This window comes from Podarcis gaigeae (assembly GCF_964106915.1).
Source record: "Podarcis gaigeae genome assembly, chromosome: 2".
Lineage (NCBI taxonomy): Eukaryota > Metazoa > Chordata > Lepidosauria > Squamata > Lacertidae > Podarcis > Podarcis gaigeae.
This window is the reverse complement of record NC_139679.1, coordinates 123,188,269-123,205,797: the sequence shown is the minus strand read 5'-3', so window position 1 is coordinate 123,205,797 and position 17,529 is coordinate 123,188,269. Positions and strand designations below refer to the sequence as shown.

General features: G+C 49.4%; 3 protein-coding genes across 3 annotated transcripts in view; 2 read left to right on the top strand and 1 right to left on the bottom strand.

Annotated features, from left to right (window-relative positions):
• The window catches only part of LOC310837374 (uncharacterized protein), a 48,932-nt gene extending 44,862 nt beyond the window's left edge, over positions 1-4,070 (bottom strand). Inside the window, exons 1-2 of the mRNA XM_083723895.1 lie at positions 4,017-4,070; positions 1,557-1,720 (exon numbers count right to left, since the gene is read on the bottom strand). Of these exons, the coding sequence (XP_083580021.1) occupies positions 1,557-1,656 (100 nt within the window). The 5' untranslated portion in view covers positions 1,657-1,720; positions 4,017-4,070. The remainder of the gene's footprint in view (positions 1-1,556; positions 1,721-4,016) is intronic.
• A 776-nt stretch (positions 4,071-4,846) lies between these two features.
• Positions 4,847-17,529, top strand: part of LOC310837393 (uncharacterized protein) — a 56,200-nt gene continuing 43,517 nt past the window's right edge. The window contains exons 1-2 of the mRNA XM_083723936.1: positions 4,847-4,900; positions 11,036-11,199. Of these exons, the coding sequence (XP_083580062.1) occupies positions 11,100-11,199 (100 nt within the window). The 5' untranslated portion in view covers positions 4,847-4,900; positions 11,036-11,099. The remainder of the gene's footprint in view (positions 4,901-11,035; positions 11,200-17,529) is intronic.
• Positions 12,469-14,191, top strand: LOC310839546 (uncharacterized protein; the record flags this gene model as incomplete). The annotated part of the gene is made up of 2 exons (XM_083728183.1): positions 12,469-12,562; positions 12,996-14,191. Exons 1-2 carry the CDS (start codon positions 12,481-12,483, stop codon positions 14,189-14,191), a joined length of 1,278 nt encoding a protein of 425 aa, XP_083584309.1. The 5' UTR covers positions 12,469-12,480.

The following is a 17,529-nucleotide window of genomic DNA, read 5'->3' as shown; positions in this document are numbered from 1 at the left end:
CCCCTGTGTGAGTTCGTTGATAGTTTGTAAGGTTTCCACCAGCAATAAAGCTCATTCCACGTTCTGCAGAGTTCTGTCGATTGTCTGCACCACCTGCTTCAGAGGAAAAGGGAGAAAAGCTTTTAGGGTTTCAAAGAACATCTTTGTATGAAGGGCGATATATAAATTACATACATAATTATAATTGTCTAGAAAAAAATAAAAGTGGTAGAAGTGATTCAAAAAAAATAATAATCTGTAATTACTAAAAGCATTTCCCCAACACCCTTTACCCATATTTCTGTATTAGTTTAGGTAATCATCATCATTTAATCATGTAGTGGTGGGAGGACATGTAAAATCAAAACGCTGTGAAGGTTTCTGGCTCCTCTATGAAAGCAGATTCCAGAAACAAAGAGGAGCATGGGAAAAGGCCTCTCTGCCTCCTTCTTCCTGCCTTTTCTCTCCTCTCCATCTTTTCCCCTTGCCAATGTATTTCCCCCCTCCTGTCTCCATCCATCCCTGCCCTTTTCCCCTGCAACTCACCAGATCTCTCTGAGGGCCCTGGGAGGGAATGCTCAACAGTTTTGGAGAGGGATGCAGGAGGCAGCCTGACCAAGTCAACCGTCCATCTTCCTCCTTCCATTCTAGCTAGGTTTGCAGAATCAGACTCTTTCAACCTTCCTGAGGAGCTCCCAAGCGAAAACAAGCCGCAGGTTCCTGAGGGAAGAAGAAACAAAGGGAGCCTCACATTTAGCTGTTGAAGGGTAAGTCTTTCACTGTTTCCATGGTGAAAGAGGGTGCCTTCCTCCTGAAACCCACCAAGCAAGAAAAATAGGTCCTGCCCCAATGTGGAATAAATGAATAAAAATGAATCCTTAGCTGAATCAAAGGATTCTCCTTAGAGGGTGCAATTAAGACTAAGAAACAGGGTGTTGTCTGTGAAAGAATGTGTTCAAGGCCTATGCTGACCCTGAGAGTGAAAGATTTATAGTTCTGTCGAGATAACAAGGTGACTCGAGATCACAAGAAGAAATAGCAGATGATAGTTTAAGAACTAGTACGCATGCTTCATGAACACACACCCCTAAAGGAGAAATGAAAAAAAAGAAAAGAAAACCCAGCTGCCTATATGGTTGGGATAAATAATAATAATAGGGATATTACAATTTATCTAGGAGACCGTTGTAAGCAGATGAAAACATTAGAAGGATTTTAACTGCACTTGTAAGGTATTAAAGATTATGGATAACTTGGATGAACTGGAAAATATGGACAATGGACTTATATGCAGTTGTAGATGGTAATATTAGGACCAACTGAGGGGATGGGGGGGGGAAGCTACAAGATTCAGGGTAATCTTCGTTTATGGATTTTTTTTTGTAATAAAAAAAATTGTTTAAAAAAATCCAGATTTTTTTTAAAGAACCTTGCCCAAGAAGGGGAGATTAGCAACTAGCCAGCAGTCCTGCAGTGGAAATAGCACCTAACATTCAAAAGCCTGGGAGAAGGTTTTCCTCTTCACCATCCATCTATCGATCCTTCTGTGTCCCTATCTCCACTCCGTAGGAACTTACCAGATGTCTCTGAGGGTCCTGGGAGAAAACGCCCAGAGGTTTTGGGGAGGGATGCAGGAGGCAGTCTGATAAGGTCAACTGTCCATCTTCCTCCTTCCATCCTTGCTAGGTTTGCAGGTTCAGCCGCTTTGGTCCTTCCTGAGGAGCTCAGAAGATGCAGGTTCCTGGGAGGGAGGAAGAAGCAAAGGGAGCCTCAGAGGCCCTGCAGGGATTCTGCTGCCCAGAACATTCTGCTGCCCCTAGAAGAGCCCCAAAGGGGTTCCCCCTCCCCAACAGGAGCCCCATTTTTAAGGGTGGTTTTTTTTTGTAATACCAATTCAATCTGTCCTCTCCCCATGGGGGCTTCCTTATGAGTAAATCTGCACAGGTCTGCTCTGCATATTCCTCCTCTTCTGTAACACCTAGAAACATGTACCAGGTGAATACTTTGGAGAAGACTGCTCCACTCCCTTCCTCCAGCCAGGACTTTCTTGAATTTTGTGTGTGTGTGGGGGGGGTCATTTCCCCCTCCAGCTCCCATCCATTCATTTCTCCTCCACACACAACCCCCTGGAACTCAGCACACCTCTCCTAGCCTCGGATAGCAATGATGATGGTCAGATCCAGCTTCTTTCAAAATATTTTGCAGAGCTGAAAGTTTAAACAAGTTGCGGGGGCGGGGGGGGGGGCAGAAGCCAAGGCAGCCCCAGACCCCTGCAGAGATTTCCCTCCCGAAGAGGCACCCCAGCAACCCCTCCTACAGGAAAAGAAGGGTGACTTGCTCCTGAACGCCAGCAGGCTCATGCCTGAAAGAGGCTCTCCTTCACTCCATTAAAAAACATTCCTTTCCTTCTGACTTCCTTTCTTTCTGCCATCTTGGAAATCTTGCCTCTGGAGATTTCCCTGCCAGCGCCCAAGATGGAGCCCTTTCTCCCAAAGGACACATCTCTCTCTTGTAAACAAAATCTGCCCTTTTTCCTATTAGTAGGAAGAAATAACAGAGGCCAACCAGAGAATATTGAGAAGCAAAGCAGCTAGTAAGCCTGATCTTCATTGATCTGTTGCAACAGGGTCCTCACTCACCACGCACAGGACAGGAGGAACCCAGAACAATGGCGTGCAAGGCCTTATATAGACATTTTGAAATTGCCACCCTGTAGCTCAAGACCACCATCCCAGATAAATCAAACCTACATCACATAAAAGGCGGTCTAAAACAGAAATTTGAATATTGCTTTTCTTCTGTAGTTTATCTCCTGTCTGGCAGGTTACTTGATTGGATACCCTGCTTACTTGATTGGATACCCTGGGGAGCCTGGCCAGTCTTTTGTAATGATAAATACTTAGGAATGATAAATACGCAGGTGGCGCTGTGGGTAAACCTCAGCGCCTAGGACTTGCCGATCGCATGGTCGGCGGTTCGAATCCCCGCGGCGGGGTGAGCTCCCGTCATTCGGTCCCAGCTCCTGCCCACCTAGCAGTTCGAAAGCACCCTTAAGTGCAAGTAGATAAATAGGTACCGCTTTATAGCGGGAAGGTAAACGGCGTTTCCGTGTGCTGCTCTGGTGCCAGTTCGCCGGAGCAGCGTCGTCACGCTGGCCACGTGACCCGGAAGTGTTGCAGACAGTGCTGGCTTCCGGCCTCTAGAGTGAGATGAGCGCACAACCCTAGATTCTGCCAAGACTGGCCCGTAAGGGCAGGGGTACCTTTACCTTAATGATAAATACTTAGTTCCTGAGTCAGGTCACAGGCTCACCCTGTTCAAACACAAACATACCGTTAAGATAGGATTTGTGAAGGAAAGGAGAACGGGGAGGCTTTTCCATTTTCCTTTGACCTTGCAGAGAAAACATTTGGTCAGTTTGGGACAGTTTGGGAATCAAAAATGGTTCCAGGTTATGAACATTTAACATATATCTAAGACCTCAAAATTCCTATCACACACTCTCTCTACCCTAGGGGTGCAAACTTGAATTAAATATTGGGGGGGTGGGGTGGCAGCAAGCCTTGCTCCATATAATATCACATGATACAATGCACAGACAACCCCCAGGCCCCTCAAGTGTTTTACTGTGGGGGCCAAACCCCTCCCGGCCCCATGGAGTTGGCTACAATGCTCCACCCCCCAAAACCATAGAACTGTGGAAATGGAAGGGACCCCAAGGGTCATCTAGTCCAACCCCCAGCAATGCAGGGGTCGCAAGGAAAGCATCGCCCAAGATGGAGGCCCACCCTCTTTCCCCACTTGGAGCCCCCTCTTCTCAAGGGGCGCCCACTTCCGAGCCCCCCCAAACAACCCACTCCCCTCCACGGGGGTCGTAGGTAGGCGGGTGCTGGGACCTCAGAGGCCTTGGGTCCCATGGCTTCCCTTCCCCCCACCCACCCAGGGGATCCTCCCATTCATCTCTCAGCCCCCCAACAGCCTCCTCTGCACCCCACCCCCCGTCGCCCCACAGCCTCCCCTTCGCCCAAAGGACTCACCGCCACAGAGGCCTCCAAGACAAGCCGAAAGAGGAGGAGAGGCGGAAGGACGGAGAGAGGGGCCTTTTCCAGGCCGCTCTAGGCAACCGGGCTCTCTCGCTCTCCTTAACCCTTACGTGGCCTCGCGTCTCAGAGATTCCTGCCCAGGGAAAAAGCTGGCGAGGCACCGAGAGGGATCGCGATCGCGTCGTGAGATCCTGCCAGATTCAGGACATGACTCGGCAAGGCTTCCAGGCTGGGAAAGGGGCATCCTTAGGGGCGAACTCCTAGGGAGCCACAAGCCCCCTGGGGTGGGGAATGACATATTGGAGGGGCGATAGGTGGGATGGCTCAGTGGGTACAGCCTGAGGTTCTTCATCCCAGGGTTGCGGGTTCGAGACTCATGTTGGGCAAAAGAGCGCTGCATTGCAGAGGGTTGGACTAAATGACCCTCGGGTCCCCGTCCAACTCTAGGATTCAAACATCTTCAGGGGCGGCGGCGGAGGTCAGGACCAGGGTGCAAGACCAATATGGGGCTGGTTGGATTACAATAAGAGAATCGGGGAATAGGAGAGGTTCAAGGGGCTCCACAAGGGTCATCCAGCCCAACCCGCTTGTGGCTCCCTAGGAGTTCGCCTCTAAGGATGTCCCTTTCCCAGCCTGGAAGCCTAGCCGAGCCCTGCCGAGTCATGTCCTGAATCTGTCGGGATTTCACGGCGCGATCGCGATCCCTCTCGGTGCCTCGCCAGCTTTTTCCCTGGGCAGGAATCTCTGAGAGGCGAGGCCACGTAAGGGTTAAGGAGAGCGAGAGAGCCCGGTTGCCTAGAGCGGCCTGGAAAAGGCCCCCTCTCTCCGTCCTTCCGCCTCTCCTCCTCTTTCGGCTTGTCTTGGAGGCCTCTGTGGCGGTGAGTCCTTTGGGCGAAGGGGAGGCTGTGGGGCGACGGGGGGTGGGGTGCAGAGGAGGCTGTTGGGGGGCTGAGAGATGAATGGGAGGATCCCCTGGGTGGGTGGGGGGAAGGGAAGCCATGGTTCCCAAGGCCTCTGAGGTCCCAGCACACCCCACCCACCCATGACCCCCGGGGGGGGGAGTGGGTTGTTTGGGGGGGCTCGGAAGTGGGCGCCCCTTGAGAAGAGGGGGCTCCAAGTGGGGAAAGAGGGTGGGCCTCCATCTTGGGCGATGCTTTCCTTGCGACCCCTGCATTGCTGGGGGTTGGACTAGATGACCCTTGGGGTCCCTTCCATTTCCACAGTTCTATGGTTTTGGAGGGTGGAGCATTGTAGCCAACTCCATGGGGCCGGGAGGGGTTTGGCCCCCACAGTAAAACACTTGAGGGGCCTGGGGGTTGTCTGTGCATTGTATCATGTGATATTATATGGAGCAAGGCTTGCTGCCACCCCCCCAATATTTAATTCAAGTTTGCACCCCTAGGGTAGAGAGAGTGTGTGATAGAAATTTTGAGGTCTTAGATATATGTTAAATGTTCATAACCTGGAACCATTTTTGATTCCCAAACTGTCCCCAATTGAGCAAATGTTTTCCCTGCAAGGTTAAAGAAAAATAGAAAAGCCTCCCCGTTCTCCTTTCCTTCACAAATCCTATCTTAAGGGTATGTCTGTGTTTGAACAGGGTGAGCCTGTGACCTGACTCAGGAACTAAGTATTTATCATTACTAAATATTTATCAGTACAAAAGACTGGCCAGGCTCCCCAGGGTATCCAATCAAGTAACCTGCCAGACAGGAGATAAAGGACAGGAGAAAAGCAACATTCAAATTTCTGTTTTAGACCGCCTTTTCTGTGATGTAGGTTTGATTTATCTGGGATGGTGGTCTTGAGCTACAGGGTGGCAATTTCAAAATGTCTATATAAGGCCTTGCACGCCATTGTTCTGGGTTTCTCCTGTCCTGTGCGTGATGAATGAGGACCCTGTTGCAACAGATCAATAAAGATCAGGCTTACTAGCTGCTTTGCTTCTCAATATTCTCTGGTTGGGCTCTGTTATTTTCTCCTACTAATAGGGAAAAGGGCAGATTTTGTTTATAATAATAATAATAATAATAATAACAATAATAATAATAATTTATTATTTATACCCTGCCCATCTGGCTGGGCCTCCCCAGCCACTCTGGGCGGCTTCCATAGAAACCAAAAATACAGTAAAATATCACACGTTAAAAACTTCCCTGAACAGGGCTGCCTTAAGATGTCTTCTGAATGTCAGGTAGTTGTTTATCGCTTTGACATCTGCTGGAAGGGCGTTCCACAGGGCGGGCACCACTACCGAGAAGGCCCTCTGCCTGGTTCCCTGTAGCTTTGCTTCTCGCAATGAGGGAACTGCCAGAAGGACCTCGGCGCTGGACCTCAGCATCCGGGCAGAATGATGGGGGTGGAGACGCTCCTTCAGGTATACTGGACCGAGGCCGTTTAGGGCTTTAAAGGTCAGCACCAACACTTTGAATTGTGCTCGGAATTGTACTGAGAGCTAATGTAGGTCTTTCAAGACCGGTGTTATATGGTCTCGGCGGCTGCCCCCAGTCACCAGTCTAGCTGCCGCATTCTTGATTTGTTGTAATTTCCGAGTCACCTTCAAAGGTATCCCCACGTAGAGTGCATTGCAGTAGTCCAAGCGGGAGATAACCAGAGCATGCACCACTCTGGTGAGACAGTTCGCAGGCAGATAGGGTCTCAGCCTATGTACCAAATGGAGCTGGTAAACAGCTGCCCTGGACACAGATTTGACCTGTGCCTCCATGGACAGCTGTGAGTCCAAAATGACTCCCAGGCTGTGCACCTGGTCCTTCAGGGGCACAGTTACCCCATTCAGGACCAGGGAATCCTCCACACCTGCCCGCCTCCTGTCCCCCCCAAAACAGTACTTCTATCTTGTCAGGATTCAACCTCAATCTGTTAGCCGCCATCCATCCTCCAACCGCCTCCAGACACTCACACATGACCTTCACCGCCTTCACTGGTTCTGATTTAAAAGAGAGGTAGAGCTGGGTATCATCCGCATACTGATGAACACCCAGCCCAAACCTCCTGATGAACTCTCCCAGCGGCTGCATGTAAATGTTGAAAAGCATGGGGGAGAGGACAGAACCCTGAGGCACCCCACAAGTGAGAGCCCAGGGGTCTGAACACTCATCCCCCCCCCACCACTTTCTGAACACGGCCCAGGAGAAAGGAGCGGAACCACTGTATGACAGTGCCCCCAGCTCCCAGCCCCTCAAGACGGTCTAGAAGGATGTTATGGTCAATGGTATCAAACACCGCTGAGAGATCCAGCAGAACTAGGAAACAGCTCTCACCTTTGTCCCTAGCCCGCCGGAGATCATCAACCAGTGCGACCAAGGCAGTTTCAGTCCCATGATGAGGCCTGAATCCCGACTAGAAGGGATCCAAATGGTCCGCTTCTTCCAGGCGTTGTTCGGCAACCGCTCGCTCAATCACCTTGCCCAAGAATGGAAGGTTTGAGACTGGACGATAGTTGGCCATCGTGGCCGCATCTAAAGATGGTTTTTTAAGAAGCGGTTTAATAACCGCCTCTTTCAGCGGGTCTGGGAAGGCTCCCTCACGGAGGGAAGCATTCACCACCCCACGAAGCCCATTGCCCAGTCCTTCCCGGCTAGCTTTTATAAGCCAGGATGGGCAAGGATCCAGGAGACAGGTAGTTGGTTTCACTCGTCCAAGCAGCCTGTCCACATCCTCGGAGGTAACAGATTGGAATTGATCCCACTCAACTTGACTAGACAGAACTCTAGCACTCTCCCGCCCCGGCCCTGCTCCCATGGTGGAGTCTACTTCTTCCCGAACCTGAGCGATTTTATCTGCAAAAAACTTTGCAAAATCATTGCAGGAGAACATGTGGCCTGTACTGGGCCCCGATGTTGCAGGTGGTTCCGCTAAATTGTGAACCACCTGAAAAAGTCTCCTGCTGCTGTTTTCTGCAGATGCAATAGAGGCAGTGAAGAAATTCTTCTTCGCCGTCACTATCGCCACTTGGTAGGCTCGACGTTGAGCTCTAACCTGTGTCCAGTCAGATTCAGAATGAGTTATCCGCCACCGGCACTCTAGCCGTCTCAACGATTGTTTCATTGCCCTCAGATCCGTGGAAAACCACGGGGCTGTCCGGGCTCCATGCAATCGGAGAGGGCGCTTCGGAGCCAAACAGTCAATAGCCCTGGTTAACTCTACATTCCAGTGGGCCACCAGGGAATCAGCTGAAAGGCCATCAACATGGGATAAAGCATCCCCTACCACTCTCTGGAAACCATTTGGATCCATTAAGTGGCGGGGGCGGACCATCCAAACCGGTCCCACCTCCCTGCAGAGGGGATGGGTCGCAGAGAAGTCCAGTTGCACCAGGAAGTGATCTGACCATGGCACTTCTTTCATTTCACTTTTACTTAGTGTCAGATCACCAACATCCGTAGAGGTAAACACCAGGTCCAAGGCATGTCCGCGGCTATGGGTTGGGCCAGACTTATTCAGGGACAGCCCCATGGAGGCCATGCTTTCCACGAAGTCCCGAGCGGCCCCTTGTAAGGTCGTGTCGGCATGGATGTTAAAATCCCCTAGGACGACCAAGCTAGGTGTCTCCAGGAGAACATCCGCCACGACCTGAAGCAGCTCGGGCAGGGAATCCTTGGTGCAGCGGGGAGGTCGGTATACCAAAAGGAATCCTGTACTGCCCCTATTGCCCAACTTCCAGAACATGCACTCGGAAAACTGGGTCTTCCCAATAGGACGCCTGGTGCAAACTAATGACTTTCTAAAAATCACTGCAACCCCCCCTCCCCGCCCACATGACCTGGGTTGCTGTGCATAAGAGAAACCTGGTGGACAAGCAGCGGCAAGGACAGGCCCATCTGCTTCATCCAACCAAGTCTCTGTTACACATGCCAGGTCAAGTCCTTCATCCATGATCAAGTCATGGATGGCAGTGGTCTTATGAATCATTGACCTGGCATTGCACAGCAGCACCTTCAGGTCATGTGGGTATCCATTGCTGATTCTAGTATCCATCCGGTCAGGACCAGACCCGGAGGCAGGAATAGTCCTCAGATAACAACTAAACCTGCCCCCTCTGTAATGACATGGTCTAGTCTTAGCGTAACTCCTCCTCCTACCCGTGATCACTGAGATCGGTTGTCCCAGTGCATCCCCCCTGTGGAACATGCCCCAGCCATTTTGTGGGCTGGGGCCCACTCCCCGGCAGCCCTGACCCCTCCCCCTAAGAACAAAATAACACCTTAAACAAACAAACAAAACCAATAAAACAATACACACACAAAAATGTAAAAATTACAAAAACATCAAAATAAAATAAAAAATTCCCCAAACCCAACCAAACATCCATCCCACCCCCACCCCCCCACATACAAAAAATCCAAAATAATTTTTTAAAAAAAACATTTTAAAAACACTCTGTGCCCCCCCCCCCGGCAGTAACAACAACTGTCCTAGTGAGGCCTGTCAGGTCCCGCCCTGGGCCAGATGGTAAGTGGCAGGAAGGAGCAGGGCCCCCAGGCACTCACACAGGAGAGTCTTCCTGGGCAGCAGGCAGCAGGCAGCAAGCAGTCCTTGTGAGGCTTCAGGCCCCGCCCCAGGCCAGATGGTAAGTGGCAAGAGCAGGGCCCTCAGGCACTCACTCAGGGGAGTCCTCCTGGGCAGCAGGCAGCAAGCAGCACGCAGTCCTTATGAGGCTTCAGGCCCCGCCCCAGGCCAGATGGTAAGTGGCAAGAGCAGGGCCCTCAAGCACTCACTCAGGGGAGTCCTCCTAGGCAGCAGGCAGCAAGCAGCACGCAGTCCTTATGAGGCTTCAGGCCCCGCCCCAGGCCAGATGGTAAGTGGCAAGAGCAGGGCCCTCAAGCACTCACTCAGGGGAGTCCTCCTGGGCAGCAGGCAGCAAGCAGTCCTTGTGAGGCTTCAGGCCCCGCCCCAGGCCAGATGGTAAGTGGCAAGAGCAGGGCCCTCAGGCACTCACTCAGGGGAGTCCTCCTGGGCAGCAGGCAGCAAGCACCACGCAGTCCTTATGAGGCTTCAGGCCCCGCCCCAGGCCAGATGGTAAGTGGCAAGAGCAGGGCCCTCAGGCACTCACTCAGGGGAGTCCTCCTGGGCAGCAGGCAGCAAGCACCACGCAGTCCTTATGAGGCTTCAGGCCCCGCCCCAGGCCAGATGGCAAGTGGCAAGAGCAGGGCCCTCAAGCACTCACTCAGGGGAGTCTTCTTGGGCAGCAGGCAGCAAGCAGCAAGCAGTTCTTGTGAGGCTACAACAAGAGAGAGACGTGTCCTTTGGGAGAAAGAGCTCCATCTTGAGCACTGGCAGGGAAATCTCCAGAGGCAAGATTTCCAAGATGGCAGAAAAAAAATGAAGTCCGAAGGAAAGGAGTGTTTTTTAATGGAGTGAAGAAGATCCTCTTTCAGGCATAACTCTGCTGGGGTTCAGGAGGAAGTCACCCTTCTTTTCCTGTAGGTGGAGTTGCTGGGGTGCCTCTTAGGGAGGGAAATCTCTGCAGGGGTCTGGGGCTGCCTTGGCTTCTCCCCCCCAAAAAAACTTGTTTAAACTTTAAGGTCTGCCAAATATTTTGAAAGAGGCTGGATCTGATCATCATCATTGCCATCTGAGGCTAGGAAAGGTGTGCTGAGTTCCAGGGGGTTGTGTGTGGAGGAGAAATGAATGGATGGGACTGGAGGGGGAAATGACCCCCCCCCCACAAAAGTCAAGAAAGCCCTGGCTGGAGGAAGGGAGTGGAGCAGTCTTCTCCAAAGTATTCACCTGGTACATGTTTCTAGGTGTCACAGAAGAGGAGGAATATGCAGAGCAGACCTGTGCAGATTTACTCATAAGGAAGCCCCCATGGGGAGAGGGCAGATTGAATTAGTATCACTCAAAAAAACCTTAAAAATGGGGCTCCTGTTGGGAAGGGGGGAACCCCTTTGGGGCTCTTCTAGGGGCAGCAGAATGTTCTGGGCAGGAGAATCCCTGCAGGGCCTCTGAGGCTCCCTTTGCTTCTCCCTCCCTCCCTCCCTCCCTCCCAGGAACCTGCATCTTCTGAGCTCCTCAGGAAGGACCAAAGCGGCTGAACCTGCAAACCTAGCAAGGATGGAAGGAGGAAGATGGACAGTTGACCTTATCAGACTGCCTCCTGCATCCCTCCCCAAAACCTCTGGGCGTTTTCTCCCAGGACACTCAGAGACATCTGGTGAGTTCCAGAGATGGGTCAATAGATGGTGAAGAGGAAAACCTTTCCCCAGGCTTTTGAATTTTAGGTGCTATTTCCACTGCAGGACTGCTGGCTTAGGTGCTAATCTCCCCTTCTTGGGCAAGGTTCTTAAAAAAAAAAAAAATCTGGATTTTTTTAAACAATTTTTTTTATTTATTACAAAAAAAATAAATAAATTACAAATCCATAAACGAAGATTACCCTGAATCTTGTGGCTTCCCCCCATCCCCTCCGTTGGTCCTAATATTACCATCTACAACTGCATATAAGTCCATTGTCCATATTTTTCTGTTCATCCAAGTTATCCATAATCTTTAATACCTTACAAGTGCAGTTAAAATCCTTCTAATGTTTTCATCTGCTTACAACGGTCTCCTAGATAAATTGTAATATCCCTATTATTATTATTTGTCCCAGCCATATAGGCAGCTGGGTTTTCTTTTCATTTCTCCATTAGGGGTGTGTGTTCATGAAACATGCGTACTAGTTCTTAAACTATCACCTGCAATTTCTCCTTGTGATCTCGAGTCACCTCTAAACTATAAATCTATCACTCTCAGGGTCAGCATGGGCCTTGAACACATTCTTTCACAGACAACACCCTGTTTCTTAGTCTTAATTGCACCCTCTAACACGGAAAGGAGTTTAGGGAGAATCCTTTGATTCAGCTAAGGATTCATTTTTATGCATTTATTCCACATTGGAGCAGGACCTATTTTTCTTGCATGGTGGGTTTCAGGAGGAAGGCACCCTCTTTCACCATGGAAACAGTGATATACTTATCCTTCAACAGCTAAATGTGAGGCTCCCTTTGTTTCTTCATCCCTCAGGAACCTGCAGCTTGTTTTCGCTTGGGAGCTCCTCAGGAAGGTTGAAAGAGTCTGATCCTGCAAAGCTAGCGAGGATGGAAGGAGGAAGATGGACGGTTGACTTGGTCAGACTGCCTCCTGCATCCCTCTCCAAAACTGTTGAGCATTCCCTCCTAGGGCCCTCAGAGAGATCTGGTGAGTTGCAGGGAGTAAGATATTGTTGGAAAACTAGCCCCCTCAGGAGAGGTTGGCCCCTCTCCCAGGCTCCAGGGGCCTGTTTGCCAGTGACCTACCCTGGTTGGCATCCCGGCAGACCAGGAAGATCTTGATAGGCGACACCTCCCTGCATGAAAGGTGCACACCCCCTTCCCCCTTGCATACCAGCAGGAGAAAGAAGATAGTCAGAAAAGTCTATTTCATCTCTACTTTATTTATGGAAGGAGGAAGATGGATGGTTGACTTGGTCAGGCTGCCTCCTGCATCCCTCTCCAAAACTGTTGAGCATTCCCTCCCAGGGCCCTCAGAGAGATCTGGTGAGTTGCAGGGGATAAGATATGGGCGCAGGGGTGGAAAGAGACAGGAGGAGGGAAACACATTGGCAAGGGGAAAAGATGGAGAGGAGAGAAAAGGCAGGAAGAAGGAAGCAGAGAGGCCTTTTCCCATGCTCCTCTTTGTTTCTGGAATCTGCTTTCATAGAGGAGCCAGAAACCTTTTTCCTCTCACAGAGTTTTGATTTTACATGTTTTGATTTTACATGATGATGATTACCTAGACTAATACAGAAATATGGGTAAAAGGTGTTGTGGAAATGCTTTCAGTAATTATAGAGTATTTATTTATTTATTTATTTGAAACACTTATTTTTTTCTAGACAGTTATAATTATGTATGTAATTTATATATCACCCTTCATACAAAGATGCTCCTTGAAACCCTAAAATCATTTCTCCCTTTTCCTCCAAAGCAGGTGGTGCAGACAATCGACAGAACTCTGCAGAACGTGGAATGAGCTTTATTGATGGTGGAAACCTTACAAACCATCAACAAACTCACACGGGGGAAAAACCATTTCAGTGTAATGAGTGTGGAAAGAGCTTCTGTCAGAGGGTGACGCTTTCAAATCATCAACGAACTCACACGGGGGAAAGACCATTTAAATGTATGGAATGCGGTAAGAGTTATAGTCGTAGTGACGTTCTTAAACTACATCAGCGAATTCATACAGGGGAAAAGCAATATGAATGTGTGGAGTGTGGGAAGTGCTTCAGTGAGAGTGGAAAACTTAAAAGACATCAACGGACTCACACAGGAGAGAAACCATTTAAATGTATGGAGTGTGGAAAGAGCTTCAGCGAAAGTTGGACCCTTCATATGCATCATCGAAGTCACACAGGGGAGAAACCATTTAAATGTATGGAGTGTGGAAAGAGCTTCAGACAAAATGCAGGCCTTTCTTTACATCATTACATCCACACAGGGGAGAAACCATTTAAATGTATGGAGTGTAAAAAGAGCTTCCGTGACAGGGGAACACTTAGAAAACATCAACTAATTCACACAGGGGAAAAGCCATTCACATGTATGGAGTGTGGAAATAGCTTCCATCAAATTAGTTCACTTCGTGTACATCAGAGAACTCACACAGGGGAGAAACCATTTGAATGTCTAGAGTGTGGAAAGTGGTTCAGACGAAAGACACACCTCACTTCACATCGGCGAACTCACACGGGGGAGAAACCATTTAAATGTTTGGAATGTGGAAAGAGTTCCACTGATAGTCGAACACATGCAGAACATCAACGAACTCACACAGGAGAGAAACCACTTAAATGTATGGAGTGTGGAAAGAGTTTTCGTTATAGCAGCTCACTTACTTCACATCAGCAAACTCACACAGGGGTTAAACCATTTAAATGTATGGAGTGTGGAAAGAGCTTTGGTCAGAGTGTCCAGTTTACTATACATCAACGAACTCATACAGGGGTTAAACCATTTAAATGTATGGAATGTGGAAAGAGTTTCCGTCAGAGTGCACACCTTTACATACATAAACATACTCACACAGGGGTGAAAGACTTTAAATGCTTGGAGTGTGGAAAGAGCTTCAGTCGGCGACATAGACTTAGTGAACATCAGAGAACTCACATGGGAGAAACCATTTAAATCTATGGAAAGAGCTTCAGTCACAGTGGAGCCCTTAGAACACACCAGCAAACTCACACAGGGGTGAAACACTTTAAATGCTTGGAGTGTGGAAAGAGCTACAGTAGACGCGATAAACTTCGTAAACATCAGAGAACTCACACAGGGGAGAAAAGTATGGAGTGTGGAAAGAGTTTCCATCAGAGTGCACAGCTTACTTTACATAAACATACTCACACAGGGGAGAAACCCTTTAAATGTATGGAGTGTGGAAAGAGGTTCAGCGAAAGTTGCACCCTTAATATTCATCATCGAACCCACACAGGGGAGAAACCATTTAAATGTATGGAGTGTGGAAAGAGGTTCAGCGAAAGTTGCACCCTTAATATTCATCATCGAACCCACACAGGGGAGAAACCATTTAAATGTATGGAGTGTGGAAAGAGTTTCCGTCGGAGGACACACCTTACTTTACATAAACATACTCACACGGGGGTGAAACTTTGAATGATTGGAGTGTGGAAAGAGTTTCCGTCAACGTGAGAAACTTAGTGAACATTCATTCGATGTTCATTCTTTTACATAGAATTCCAGAATGCCAGAGTTTACCCTTTTGGGATGGGGCAGTGTGGAAACACATTCACTTTATTTTGTTTACTTCTCTAGAACAAATGAACCTCAAAGGCAGACTAGCATGACAATCCACTAAGAGGTTCGGTGCTGTCACTTGTGGACTGAATCAGGACCATGGATGTTTTTCACAATATGTGGGTTAATCAGATTCCCAGTGCCAGCTACAGTGGTACCTTGGTTTAAGAGCAGCTTAGTTTATGGACAACTTATTTTATGAACAACTTGGAATAAGAATGCTACAAACCTGTAAGTAGGTGTTTGGGTTTATGAACTTTGCCTTGGAAACAGAACATGTTCTGCTTCCTGTTGAGTGTGTTCCGTTTGTAAATTGCGTCCCCCGCTGCTAATCAGAGGCTTCCTGTTGAGTCTGTTGGCCGTTGAGTCCGGAGCACCCACACAACACAGAGGTAATATTTGGAGCTTTTGTCTTTGCTATTTTTTTGTTTGTGTGGCTTTTTTTTAGTTTTACTGTGTCTTGTTCTTTGTTTTATGGTACTGACTTTTGACTGTGGCAACCCAGTTCGGCTACTGGCTGATTGTGTCACTGCAGAAACAATACAATACTGTCTTATTTATTTTATTGTACAGTACATTGATTATTGCCTTCCTTTTATGGATCAGTGGTCTTGTTAGATAGTAAAAATCATGTTAAATTGCTGTTTTAGTGGTTGTTTTTCATTGTCTGGAATGGATTAATCCATTTTCCATTCCTTTCTTTGGGAAAGCACGCCTTGGTTTAAGAACGCCAGGGTTTAAGAATGGACTTCCTGAACAGATTAAGTTTGTAAACCAAGGTATCACACTGATTTTGTGTGTGAAAACAACTATTAATAAAAGCGTTGGACTTGTAATCTGGTGAACCGGCTTCGCGTCTCTGCTCCTCCATATGCAGCTGCTGGGTGACCTTGGGCTAGTCACCCTTCTCTGAAGTCTCTCAGCCCCACTCACCTCACAGAGTGTTTGTTGTGGGGGAGGAAGGGAAAGGAGATTGTTAGCTGCTTTGAGATTCCTTAAGGGGAGTGAAAGGTGGGATATCAAGTCCAAACCCTTCTTCTTGACTGGGAAGGAGGAGGAGGAAAGCCTGCTTGCAGTTTGAATTACCCACACAAAGCAACAGCTTTCCCCGCTGTGTAAACTCTGCTAAGAGAGTTAAGGAAGCTGGAAGAGGTTTTTACCGGCACGGACAGCCAGTGACGCAGCTAAGAAGAGTGCTGGACGCCATTTTGGCCCACAGGTTATGGGGGGTCAGCAAAGGTTTGGAAGCTGTTGCCAGGTTGTGCCTGCGTGTGGGGGAAGCCAGCTGAGCTGAGCTGGAGCCAGTTGGAGCTGTGCCTAGCGTTTGAGGCAGAGGAGGTCGCTGGGGAGGATCTGATCTGCTGAACCGGGGCCCGGAGGAGCTGCTGTTACGTGAGTAGGCTGAGCCCCGGGGGAGAAGATGGCAGACGGCCAGGAGTCATATTCCGTCCCGTTTGAAAAGCTCACAACCCAGTCCTGGGATATCTGGGTTAGAAGAGTGAGGGGTTGGTTTTTGGCCACAGGGCTCTGGAGTATAGCCCAGAAGGAGCCGGCACTCCCCCCACTACTTGCTGCTGGGAATGACGCAGCAGTTTTTGAGGCTGCTTTGCTGGAGGATAGCAAGCAGAGAATGCAAAGGGAGTTCTGCATGTTGAAAGAAAGCATGGACGCTTCGCTGTTGTCCCACTTGGAGGGCGTTGAGTCGGCTCAGGCTGCCTGGGAGGTGCTGAGAAGTCTGTGTAAAAGCTCAGCAAGAGACCAGGGCTGGTAGAAAGCCGGGAGCCCAGAGGGCTGTTGGTCATGTCCCTGAAGTCACAGCCTCAAGGAGAGCTACAGACAAAGTCGGGGGGGGGGCAGTGAAAACCAAAAGCAAGTTTGTAAAGTTTTCCACTGTGTGTGACGAGGAGGAACGCCGTTTCAGAGGGGGTAGAGCTGGCACAGAGAGCCCATCCGGTTGCAGAGGGGGGGCCAGGCCAGCTGGAGGCCCAGTTCAGTTTTTTTCCACTCAGCGCTGTTTTAACATTTGCGTTGATCCTGTCCATGGAGAGCCAGAGAGGCTGAGCAGGATGTCTCCAAGGTCGCGTCCCATGGCAGTCAGCCAGGTGTCCATGGCCGCCAGTCCAGGAGAGGGGGCCAGCGTGGGAATGCGCAGGGAGTACGTGACACAGGAAGTGTGGAGGACGGTTCTTATCTAGCCTCCATGGCAACGCTAGAGGACAACTCCAGTGAGGAGAGTGTGCTGCGTTGGGTCATTGACTCAGGAGCGAGTCGTCAACTGATGCCAGCGCCACCTAGTGATGAAATGCGGAACTGCAGGGCTGTTTCAACTGGGAAGACAGTCATTTTTGCTGATGGGTCACTGAGACATATAACCACTGTTGGAAATGTGTTTGTTTCTTTTTTGCAGGCGGAGTTGGAGGTCTACATTGTGCCTGGAATGAAATATTGACTTTTATCTGTATCTTGTCTTTTACAGGAGGGGTACAAGGTTTACTTTGAAAATAATGTCTGTTCTATTTCCAGGGGTGGGAGACAACTCGTCAGTGTTGCTTGTCAGAACAACCTTTGTTCTGGAGACACCTCTGGAGGGTGAGGAGGATGCTGAGGAAGCACAGGCGAAGTGTGCAAACGTTCCCACTCATGATTCATGTGCTCACTTGTGGCACAGGAGAATGTCACATGGCTGTTGGGAAGGTATCCAGAAGTTGTCC